The 11,094-nt window shown below is 56.4% G+C and overlaps 6 protein-coding genes across 6 annotated transcripts; 3 read left to right on the forward strand and 3 right to left on the reverse strand.

Moving 5' to 3' along the window:
• Positions 1-524: 524 nt before the first annotated feature.
• CHGG_01092 (NADH-ubiquinone oxidoreductase 49 kDa subunit, mitochondrial precursor) lies at positions 525-2,156 on the reverse strand (the record flags this gene model as incomplete). Its single annotated transcript, XM_001220312.1, has 3 exons — positions 525-541; positions 596-1,337; positions 1,458-2,156. 3 exons carry the CDS (start codon positions 2,154-2,156, stop codon positions 525-527), a joined length of 1,458 nt encoding a protein of 485 aa, XP_001220313.1.
• Positions 2,157-2,809: 653 nt separating this feature from the next.
• CHGG_01093 (uncharacterized protein) lies at positions 2,810-3,994 on the forward strand (the record flags this gene model as incomplete). The annotated part of the gene is made up of 2 exons (XM_001220313.1): positions 2,810-2,854; positions 2,915-3,994. The coding sequence occupies 2 exons, from the start codon at positions 2,810-2,812 to the stop codon at positions 3,992-3,994; spliced, it is 1,125 nt and encodes a 374-aa protein (XP_001220314.1).
• A 420-nt stretch (positions 3,995-4,414) lies between these two features.
• Positions 4,415-5,716, reverse strand: CHGG_01094 (uncharacterized protein; the record flags this gene model as incomplete). The annotated part of the gene is made up of 1 exon (XM_001220314.1): positions 4,415-5,716. One exon carries the CDS (start codon positions 5,714-5,716, stop codon positions 4,415-4,417), a length of 1,302 nt encoding a protein of 433 aa, XP_001220315.1.
• A 585-nt stretch (positions 5,717-6,301) lies between these two features.
• On the forward strand, positions 6,302-9,483 carry CHGG_01095 (uncharacterized protein; the record flags this gene model as incomplete). The annotated part of the gene is made up of 5 exons (XM_001220315.1): positions 6,302-7,157; positions 7,304-7,461; positions 7,658-7,664; positions 7,715-7,745; positions 7,824-9,483. The coding sequence occupies 5 exons, from the start codon at positions 6,302-6,304 to the stop codon at positions 9,481-9,483; spliced, it is 2,712 nt and encodes a 903-aa protein (XP_001220316.1).
• A 509-nt stretch (positions 9,484-9,992) lies between these two features.
• Positions 9,993-10,177, forward strand: CHGG_01096 (uncharacterized protein; the record flags this gene model as incomplete). Its single annotated transcript, XM_001220316.1, has 2 exons — positions 9,993-10,017; positions 10,071-10,177. 2 exons carry the CDS (start codon positions 9,993-9,995, stop codon positions 10,175-10,177), a joined length of 132 nt encoding a protein of 43 aa, XP_001220317.1.
• Positions 10,178-10,283: 106 nt separating this feature from the next.
• On the reverse strand, positions 10,284-10,910 carry CHGG_01097 (uncharacterized protein; the record flags this gene model as incomplete). The annotated part of the gene is made up of 2 exons (XM_001220317.1): positions 10,284-10,337; positions 10,674-10,910. 2 exons carry the CDS (start codon positions 10,908-10,910, stop codon positions 10,284-10,286), a joined length of 291 nt encoding a protein of 96 aa, XP_001220318.1.
• Positions 10,911-11,094: the final 184 nt, after the last annotated feature.

Raw genomic sequence — 11,094 nt, forward strand, 5'->3', positions numbered from 1 at the left:
AGCCGATGATGATGAGAGCGTCAGTTCTCGACGCGCGCGCTTCCCACGCGCGTCACTCGGCGGCCACTTGATCGATCGAGGGTACGTCTTCCGAGCTGGGCCCCCTGGCTACATCGGTACCAAAATACTAATCAAATGACACACGCAGCAGCTGTGAAACAGTGTAGGATATTTACGTCGTTACCAGGGCACGGGGAAATGGAAATCTGGTCTGGAGCATCCCACTCTCAACAGACCGGCCCCAGACAATCCCCGCCCCCGGCTTATGATACAGCAGATACAAACGAAACGACGCCGACGACCAGAACGAGCGTTTCGTTCCATTTCACCACCACCCAACTTCAACCCACCCCCAAGCTGGCTTAACCCTGGCCCGTTCGAAGAAGGGCTGGTTCACTTCTCTATCTATCTATGCCCGGGGGAACAACCACACCGCGCCAGAATCGCACCGCAATGTTTTTCTCATCATATTGATTTTTCCATCCGCGATGATTTTCCAGTCTTTAATTTTGGTTTCCCCAAGTTTACCGATCGACCTCGCCTATGGCACCGTTAGCATGGCACTTGACTTTCGCACAACAAGAACAAAACTTACCAAACACCAAATCCATGGTACCAATGACAGCCACGGCGTCAGCCAGCAGATGCCCCCGCGAGACGTGGTCAAACCCGCTGAGATGGGCAAAGCCCGGAGCGCGGATGGACACGCGGTACGGGCGCTCGGAGCCGTCACTGACGACGTACACGCCCATCTCGCCCTTCGGCGCCTCGATGGCCGAGTAGGTGTCGCCCGGCGGGACGGCATAGCCCTTGGTATAGAGCAGGAAGTGGTGGATAAGGGCCTCCATGTTCTCCTTCATGGCGGAGCGGGGCGGGGGCGAGATCTTGTAGTCCTCGACGCGGACGGGGCCGGCGGGCATCTTGTTGAGGCACTGGATGATGATGCGCAGCGACTGGCGGAACTCCTCCATGCGGCACAGGTAGCGGTCGTAGCAGTCGCCGTTGGTGCCGACGGGGACGTCGAACTCGACCTGGTCGTAGGCGTCGTACGGCTGGCTCTTGCGGATGTCCCAGGGGACACCGGACCCGCGCAGCATGACGCCCGTGAAGGACAAGTTGAGCGCATCAGCGGCGCTCACGACGCCAACGCCCTGCAGACGGTTGATCCAGATACGGTTGTCCGTCAACATCTCCTCCGTCTCGTCAATGCGGTCGCCAAACTGCGTCGCCCATTGGTAGATGTCGTCGAGCAGACCGACGGGGATATCTTGGTGGACGCCGCCGGGGCGGACGTAGGCAGCGTGGAGACGAGCGCCCGACACGCGCTCATAGAATTCCTGGGCAATGTATATTAGCTTTACCAGTTCTGCTTTCTTTCAATCTCAATCATTTCAGGAACCCCCCTCCCCGGCCCCCGTTCCCCCGCCTCCTCTTGTGATGCCATGTGCTGTACTAACCATCAGTTTCTCTCTCTCCTCGAAACCCCACAGGAACGGCGTCAGCGCACCGACATCCATGGCGTGGGTGAGGACGGCCATGAGATGGTTCAGCACGCGGGTGAGTTCGCCGAACAGGGTCCGGATGAACTTGGCGCGGTCGGGAATCTCGATGTTGAGCAGCTTCTCGACGGCCAGCGAGAAACATTGTTCGTTGGTCATCATGGAGACGTAGTCGAGACGGTCAAAGTAGGGGAGCGCCTGCAGGTACGTCTTGTACTCGCACAGCTTCTCTGTGCCGCGGTGCAACAGGCCGACGTGGGGGTCCGATCGGATGATCTCCTCGCCGTTCAGTTCCAGAATCAGGCGCAACACGCCGTGAGCAGCCGGGTGCTGGGGACCGAAGTTGACCGTGTAGTGGCGGACCTTGCGGTCCTCGACCGATTCGTCGCGGGATTTTACCGTGGTACTGGTGCCGCCACTGGAAAGCTGGGCCTCGAGGTCGTAGGGGTCGGCGGGAGTCGTGAAGTCAGGGCCCGTCGGAACCAGGCGGGTGCCCTGATGCTCCTGAGGCTCGGCATAGCGACGGAAGGCTGAGACGGAGAAGGCGCGGGCGGGGTGTGAGATGGAGCTGGCGAATGCTGTTGATGGCGTCGCCCGGGACCGGATGCACAGTCGCTTGGCGCTGCGGCCGGCGAGCCGGTACAGCGTCGCCGACATGGCTATTATGTGGAGGATGGAGTGGAGAGAGTGTCGAAGAGAAGGAGATTGCCGGTTGCGCTCTCCCGGGTTGCGGCCTCTTCTCCGGCGTCAATGGCTGGCTGTGAGCTTGCGGATGTCGCTGGTGGGGAGCATGGACGTTTTACGGCGGTCGTCACTGATCTCAAGCAGTGGCCCTCGCCAAGCTCCAATTGCTTAACCCACTTCCAGCTCCAGGTCCACTCTTCATTGGGTGATGGCGGCATGGGTTTTATCCGAATGCCGTGCTCCAATTATGCCCCTTCTCATTGGCCCGCAACGGCGAAGCTCTCGACAGTTTCCAGAGCCTCTCTGACGACAAATCCCGGCAACTTGGGCATCCAAAGCAAAGCAAAGGTAGGAACATTTCACCGAATATTCCGGGCTCAGTTGGCTCAAGTAAAGGCTATGCTGTCAATTGACCCGCATTCGTAACAATGATCCAGCACAGACCCACTGCCACCCTACAACGGTTAGGTGGCGGGTGGGCCCTGTACCGATCGAAGGCGGTCAAAATTTCCCCGCGATAAGCAAAAAGTTCTGCCGGTCTGCCACCAAGCAGCTCTGGTTGAAGAATTTCCAGGCCTGCGCCGTCAATGAAGTGACAACCCCACCAACAAATTAGATCGATTACAATGCCTCACAAATCGCCAACAAAAGAAGTGCTCGAGGAGCGAAAGGTACGCCCTCGCATATCCTAATGCAGAGAATGAACAAGCCTAACAAGTCCTTGAATCTAGATCGTCGGCATCAAGGATGAGACCATCACTCATGTATCGTCGTCCGATTACCCATTGACCTATCCCGGCGAGGACCACAGCTGGGATATCGAGTCCTTCCGGCGAGGGTTCCGTGTCGAATTTCACCAAAATGACCCCTATGAGGCCTCTTTCTCTCTCATTGGAATCGACGCCTCTATCGCCAACGCCTTCCGCCGAATCATGATCGCCGACATCCCAACTCTCGCGATCGAGACTGTCTTCATCAACAATAACACCTCCGTCATCCAGGACGAAGTTCTTTCCCACCGGCTTGGGTTGATTCCCTTCAAAGGCGGCCACGAGGGACTGCACAAGTTTCTGAAATGGTGGCGCAAACCGACAGACGAGTCCGAAATCAACAATAGCTATTACGACAACAACACCGTCTCGCTCCGCCTCGAAGTCCAATGCGAGCACAACGAGAAAGCCGCGGCGGGAGAAACAGACCCCACCAAGTTATACAAGAACGCTCACGTATACGCGCGCGACATCGAGTTCTGCCCCGTTGGCCGCCAAGACAAGTACTTCTCAGGCGCTGATGCCATCGCGCCCGTCAATCCGGACATTCTAATCGCCAAGCTGCGCCCTGGACAGGAGATCTCACTCTCGATGCATATGCACAAGGGTGTTGGGTCGGATCACTCCAAGTTCTCACCCGTCGCGACCGCCTCGTACAGGCTGATGCCCGTCATATCGATCGAACGGCCGATCCTCGGGAAGGACGCCGAGAAGTTCATGCGATGTTTCCCCCCGGGCGTGATCAAGCTAGAGAAGGTGACGAAGAAGGAGGCGGCGAAGAAGGGGAGCGGGTACGAGGGCCACGAAGGCGAGGACAAGGCGGTGGTGGCGGACCCCATGCGGGATACCGTCAGCAGGGAGTGCCTCCGGCACGAGGAGTTCAAAGGCAAGGTTAAGCTCGGCCGGAGGAGGGATCACTTCATCTACCTGGTCGAAAGCACGGGGCAGTGGGAGAGCGATGCCATCTTCTTGGAGTCGGTCGCGCATCTGAAGAAGCGGGCGCAGGATCTGGAGAAACAAGTCCGAAACATGGTGAGATAAAGAAAGTATGTGGTGGACTTGTATTTGTGGGTATACACCCCTTTCTCTATGCAACTTTAACATGGGTACGGCGTCAAGGTGGTTGGCAAAAGGGGGGGATCGGCCACCGGTGTTTCTCTGCCTTTTTACATAGACCAAACCATTAAGGTGGAAAATAAACGTTTCCATTTGGATTTGATATCAGCGCCATCTGTCTAAATGCCGTCTGTATGTTCTTTTTGTTTATGCCTAGCTCAAGGCCATCGAGCAAGGACTCTGCTCGTTCGTTATCGTCGCGCGGTAGTATCCTGCCAGTCATTTCACCTCGTCCTCCGTATCCGGATCCCATCCCCCTGACGCCTCACCTAGAAGCATGCCCGCCCATTCTTAAAAAAAGGAAAAAAAAAAAAAAAAAAAAACCTTGCTCCTAGTACACCCCTATCATGGCTTGAACTTAAGCTTGAACTTGAAAAGCACCGTCGCAAACGCCGGATCCGTCACACCGATCTCCTGTCCCGCCTCCAGGCCCAGCTCCGTCAACGTCTTTTCCAGATTCGGCCGCGTCTGCGCCTCCAGGCTCGGCGGCGACTGCATGTACAGGGTCTTGCCCTCGGCGCGCAGGCTCGGCTTCTTGAGCTGGGCCTCGGGCCGCGCGGCGAAGGACTCGACCAGCTCGCGCAGGGTCCAGGCGGGATCGACGGTCAAGTCGCGCGCCAGCTGGCCGCACACGGGGCAGTCGTCCTTCTTCTCGTGCTTGAACGTGTACGTGTAGACGCTGTCGTTGCCCGAGTACATCATGTAGTTCTCCTCGGGCAGGCCCAGGAAGGGCGCGCAGTTGGACGCGATCTTGAGCGCCTCGTTGCAGCAGGCTGCCGCGACCACGCTGTTGGTCGCGGCGATCGCCGGGATGATGTTCTTGACTACGCCCTGTGTCAGGGAGTACGTCACCCCGGAGATGTTGAACTCCTGCGCGCGGGCGAGCGCTTTTTGGTACAGCCAGGTGATGTGCTCCGGGTCGTCCTTGTCGAGCTCGGGGAAGGGCTTCTCTTGGTCCCAGGCGATGACGTGCGCCCATTCGACGCAGTGTTCTGGCTGTCGGGGAATGCTGGCGAGGGTGCAGAGCGGGACGGCCGCGCGCGGGGCGTGCATATCCAGCTGGCATTCGATGCAGGATGTGACGGTTGGGAAAATGACGCGGGCCTGGCCCTTGAAGCCCTCCGTGCCCCCATCAATGAGGGGCTTGTAGCTGTCTTCGACCTCCTCGTCCACCATGTTGATGAGCGTCGCGTTGATCCACCGGCGCGCCTCGATGCTGTCCAGCCCGCACACGACAAGCTGGAATTGCATGTAGAAGTCCTCGTCGAAATCCTGGATCCTGCAGTTGTGTGGTGTAATTTTGACCCCCTTTACCCGCTTCTCGACAAACCGAGCAGCCACTTCGGCTTTGGACTTTCCGACGTCTGCCTGGCGGAAGAGGAATTGCCGGTTCAAGTTCGAGATGTCGATCGTGTCCATGTCGATGACGTGGATGTCCTTGAACCCAGACAGAGCGAGGTTTTTCAAGAGCTCACAGCCCAATCCTCCAGCTCCAATAACCAATATCTTCATCGTTTCCATAGCCGCAGCCACCTGCTCGCCGCTGAAGATGTCGGGGTTTGTAAACGGACCGGGTCGGGTCCGGATCCTGTCGAGGTAGATCCATCTCGCCGGTTCGGAGGCTGGATACACTTGGGCGGAGGCCATGTCGAGGTGTGTTACCCAAGTTCAATCGAGCTGGTGGATTTGTTGGCGGATCTGTCGTCGCAAGCCTATTCTCTTCTAAAGCCGAATGTAGGCCCAAAGGAGGGCAACGGGGAGCTGTTGGTGATAAGCGCAGGCTGCGGCTTATCGCGGTCCAGTTCCCCGCTCTTATCGCAGGCAGGGAAAGACGTACTGTACTGTACCGTACCTATGAGCGTATGTCCCTGTAACTATCGTATGTATCGAGAGCTTACAAAGAACGCTCTGCCCAAGCACCTCTTTGTACTCACATCCACGAACTAACAGCCTGCCCACAGTTCCTCTGGGACTCGGGCTGTACCGCATGTATAAAAAGTCCAATTACATATTTTCCCGGGTTGTTGATGGAAAATGATTGAGACTTATCAGTGTCAGACTTTAGGATCTCGAAAGGACGAATAACTGGAACATCTACTGAAGGTGCCACTTTCATGAATCGGCCAAAGTCTAAGACGGACCCAAGCACATATATCTACCTGCCTCTCACACCACCACCATCGCCTTTATCGACACATCAAATTTTCCCAACACCGCTAAGGAGCCACAAATATGGACGAGTTCCTGAAGCCGATGGGCATAACCCGCATGCACAAAGACGAAGCGGAACCCGATTTCTTACGATTGTCGAGTGTCCAAACTGCGTCTAAGAACCCAGAGCCAACAGCATCCAAATCACAACATCACACAGCGCCCACCACACTAGAAGACGCTCTTGAGACACTCAAGCACGAACCTGACTACGACTCGTTAACATCGGTCTTGGCCTTTCTTTCTCGCCACGAGACACATAACCTCCCGACTGTCAAGCTGCCAAGTCCTCTCAATGCCCAACTTATCCAAGTCCTAGTCGCAGAGATCGTGCCAAACTACTGGGCACTGCTCGTCGAGGATATCCACCAAGCCAAGAATTCGGGGTTGAGGCTGCTCTTGTACTGTGTCTCGAGCATCACAGGAGTGAACGCCATCCTTGTTCGTCTCAGGGCCCTGATCCAGGAAACCAAGTCTGAAGCATCTACAGATATCAAGCGGCCCGACATACCCCTGAATCTCGGTATCCTATTGGATCTGTTGTGCCGTGTCCTCGAGGGCGATGGCTGGATTCTCGAGGCATACCGCCTTGCAACATCTAGTCACGAACCTGCAGCAAGAGTGAAGCCGAGAGTGCAGGAAATTGTTGCGACTTTTGGCGCTTCCCGGATTATCTCACTGGCAGCTGAGGCAGAGGACATTCTTAAGGGTAATTCTGCTGTTAAGAATATAGACAACATCTGGCCCGCCGACTCGTTGCATTACACGCAATGGCTTGGTCGAAATATCGTGACACTGGCGCTGTCGGACCTGACACCCAGCGAAACCAAACTTGGCCCTGATTTATTTGCCAAAGCTCTCCGTCTTGGACACTTCGGTATGCTTTTTCCCTTTTTTTTTTTCCGTTTTTCGCAAGACTGAAATCACAGTCCAAGCTAACATGGGCAGACGGACTGATTAAGCTGCTCGTATCCGAGCTGGTTCTGAAGCCAGAGATCAATCCCAAGAGATTTGGCCTTCTAGTAGGCGGCTTGCCGCAAACAGAGCAACGCAAGGTTCTTTACGCCGTTCTGAAGCTCTTCTCTGCTGGGCACTTAGATCGCTTTGGCCGCTGTGAGGCCGAAGAAACCCAGCCGCTTATCTCTGCCGTGGCTGGTGCCCTCAACGGAATACTCGATTCGGTAAACAATGGCAAGCGGCATCTCGTGGACTGGTTGATTGGCTCCTCCGGCGCTGGTCTTGGGGAAGGCGTTGGTATCCGGCGGGCAGTCATGGCAGTCATCTCCCCAAGAACCGGAAGACCTCACAACCGTTCTTGAAAAGAGTTTCGGCCAATTTGGCGACCAACTCTACATCAAACACTCTCCCATGTTACAGCAAGAAGGTCAGTACTAAGCTTGACTTACTGAGAATATTAACTGATTGAGGTAACAGCTCACGCCCAGGTACTGCTGTTGGCCGCTGGGTGCGTGCATAGGAAGGTGCCGATAAAGCTAGCGCTACTATTGAGGTCTAGTACCTGGCTTACTGCCGTGGCGAATAGACTAGCGGCTCCTCATGAAAGAGCCCGCTTTCTCGGCATGGTGGTGGGCGAAGCGCTTTCCGCTCTTGTCGACAAGGGGGAGAAACGACTCAACTTCAAAATGGAGGAAACCGACAACGAGGAAGGCAGGTGGTATAAAGGGCTAACAAGCGTCAAGGATGCGATTGGGCCTCTTGATCCTTTATTTAAAGCCCAAGCTGATATTCCACAAAAGAAACGCAAGGCGCCTCAAAAGCCGGTCATGAAACAGGCGACTCGGCCGCCACAGACTGGCTTCATCATCGAGGAACTCAGCGACGAGGCTGGCCCAGAAGAAGACGACATAGTCCCTTACGCAAAGCCAGATTCGGATGCAGAAGATTCAGATGAGGATGCGACGCTGGTTAGGCGTGATAAGCTAAAAGCCCCAGTGTACATCAGGGACTTGATCAAGTACCTTCGAGATACGGAGAGCTATGATCACCAGAAGCTCGCACTGGCGACGGCGCCAACACTCATTCGGCGGAAAGCGGACCATGGAACGGAAGTATCGGAACACGCCGAGGAGCTCGCTTCGTTACTCGTTGGTCTGAGCGACAAGTTCGAAATGGATAACTTCGACGAGCTGAGGATTCAAGGGATGATGGCCATCATCGTCGCCAAACCAGAGAAGATGGGCCAATGGTTCGCCAAGACATTCTTTGATGGAGACTACTCAGTCTCCCAGCGAGCGTCCGTCCTGATTATCCTCGGGTTAAGCGCCCGCGAGTTGGCGGGTTATGAGACGTCCGACTACGCGGCGGCGGCGGCGTTCCCCTCCAAGATGCTGCCAGAGCGAGTCGGGCAACTATATCTCGGCAATAACTCGACCCAAAGCCAGCCCTCCGCACTCAAACCTCTCCCTCCAAACGCCCTCGACAACATCGCGAGCACACTTGCCTCTAGCTTCCTCGCCCCAATGGCAGCAACAGCCGCCGACGCAGCCACCGGCCCAAACGTTCTCAAGCTCTCCACCTTTACCTCCCGCCTTAACAACGACCAAAACTCTCAGAACGAAACAGAAAACCAACCCCTCTCCCCAACAAAACCCCGAATCAAATACAAATCCACCCATCCCGCCAAACCCCGCGTCCGCGCCATCCCCAACACCACCGCCCACCTCCTCGGCACCTCCTTCTTCGCCCCACTAGCCGCGCGCTTCCAAGCCGCCCTGCACGCCTCCTCAACGGCCCGCGGGGGCAGCAACAGCCGCACCATCCTCTTCCACCCCTATCTCCTGGCACTCTACCTCAAAACCCTCGCGCTGATCCTCCACGCCGCGGGGCCCAGCACGCTCGCCCTCCCGCAGCTGACGGCTGAGCTGTGGCGGCTGCTGCTGAGCACCAGCGTGCGCGCGCAGGCGGTCGGCGACCTGGCCGTGACGCAGGCGATGCTGTTTGCGTTTGTGGCGCTGCTGGATGTGAATGCGGACCGCATGCGGGATGTTTGTGTTGAGCTGGGCAGGGAGGTGGTCGAGGCGCAGGAGTGGGTGGCGGGGGTGTTTGGGGGGTTAAGGGGCGGAGATGAGGGTGGGGAGGAGGAGAGGGTGAAGGTGCTTGCGGCGGGGGTGTTGGTGAGGTTGAGGGAGGGGGTGGAGAAGTATAGGGTGGTGTTGATGGGGGATTTGATTGGGTTTGGGTAGTGTGTGAAGGGTGAAGGTGAGTTGGTAGGCTGAGGGGAGGTGACAGGGAGGGAGCGCGGGAAAGGGTAGTAGTTAAGTGTGCTGAATGTAGGGAACTGTATCAAGGGGATCAGGGGACTCGGAAGTCATTCAATATCGCGGGAATACCTATGCCAGGGATTTTTCGAGGGACTTCCATAGAACCACACAATGTGCTGCAATAGGGCATGATGGTTCGTACTGAAATATGATTCCCTTGGTACATGTACAAACCCGTGATTTCAGTTGCCCCGTCGCCTGTGTTTTTGTTTTGTTTCCCAAACGATTACGCTCAGGGGTATCAGGTGACATGTGGGCCCCTGACGACATCGCAACTTGGCGCATCCCCGACCGACCCTTGTCACAGCGGGAAAAGGTTCTGGACGCAATTGACAAATCAACACCTTGCGGCAAGACAGTCTCATTATCGACAAAACACCTCACTAGATTCAGTACAGTTTTCAGGAACCACCACAGTCATTCTTTTCACCATGGCAAGCCAGGCTGCTCAAATGCGTGAGTATCCGTCCTCTTTTCCCACAGCGCACCCTGCTGACCAACCCACCTAGCGTCCATCGGCTCCAGCGTTGCTCCCGCTGTTAAGGCCCAGGCGACCGACGCCGCCTCGAAGCCCAAGGTGCGCCAACAACACCAAAACTCCGGAGGTGGTAGTTAGTTGCTAACAAAACGGACCGGTAGCCCTGCTGCGTGTGCAAGGATGAGAAGTCCAAGCGTGACGAGTGCATGCTCTTTTCAAACGCCGCCGACCCCCAGAAGGACTGTCAGTCAACAATATCCCAGTACCGGAGCTGCATGGCTGGGTTCGGGTTCAAGGTCTAAGGTATGGGAGAAAAGGATGAAATGCGACGATAGCATGTATCATACACGCATGGATAAACCCGGCGTTAAATCAAATTCATCATTCCACTCTTATACCGGCACCTCCGGTACGATTCCAGCAAGTCGACAAATTCCCATACACCCACCCCATGCCCCAAGATCAACACCAGCAACGCCTCAACACTCAAGCAAACGGGTATATCCTCCAACCAGCAACAAACAAGCAACCCAAACTCCAGCAAAAGTCCACACCCGCAACCCCCGCCTAATCAACCACCTCAAACCACCCCTCCACTCGAACGTCCACGACCACCATCAACCCTCGCACTCACCTTCTCCCTCCAACCCGGCCCAAACCCAAGCAGACCCCCCACTTTGTCTCCGCCCTCACGTCTCTCACCCCCATCCCGTTCCTCCCGTCCAGCACCAACCTCCTTCCCCAGCGCCGTAACATCCTCCCGGCGCCCCTCATACAGCGCCTGCAGTTGGATAGCCAGGTTCAGCATGCGGCGCTGGTGTTCGGCCAGGCGGCGGGCGATCTGGGTTGCCTTTTCGTCGCGGCGCTCCATGACCTGCTTGAGGCGTTTGAGGTGGGAGAGGTGGATTGCGGAGCTGTTTTTTTTTGTGTTTTCGGCACGGGGGGTTAGTTTGGTTGGGTACGGTACCCAGGTGGGTGGGGTAGGTAGGTAGGGGGGATGGTTGATTGGGGTTGGGAAGGGGGTGTAGAAGGGGAGAGAGGGGGGGGGGGGGGGG

Source organism: Chaetomium globosum, genomic scaffold, assembly GCF_000143365.1.
Source record: "Chaetomium globosum CBS 148.51 scaffold_1 genomic scaffold, whole genome shotgun sequence".
In the NCBI taxonomy this organism is placed as follows: Eukaryota; Fungi; Ascomycota; class Sordariomycetes; order Sordariales; family Chaetomiaceae; genus Chaetomium; species Chaetomium globosum.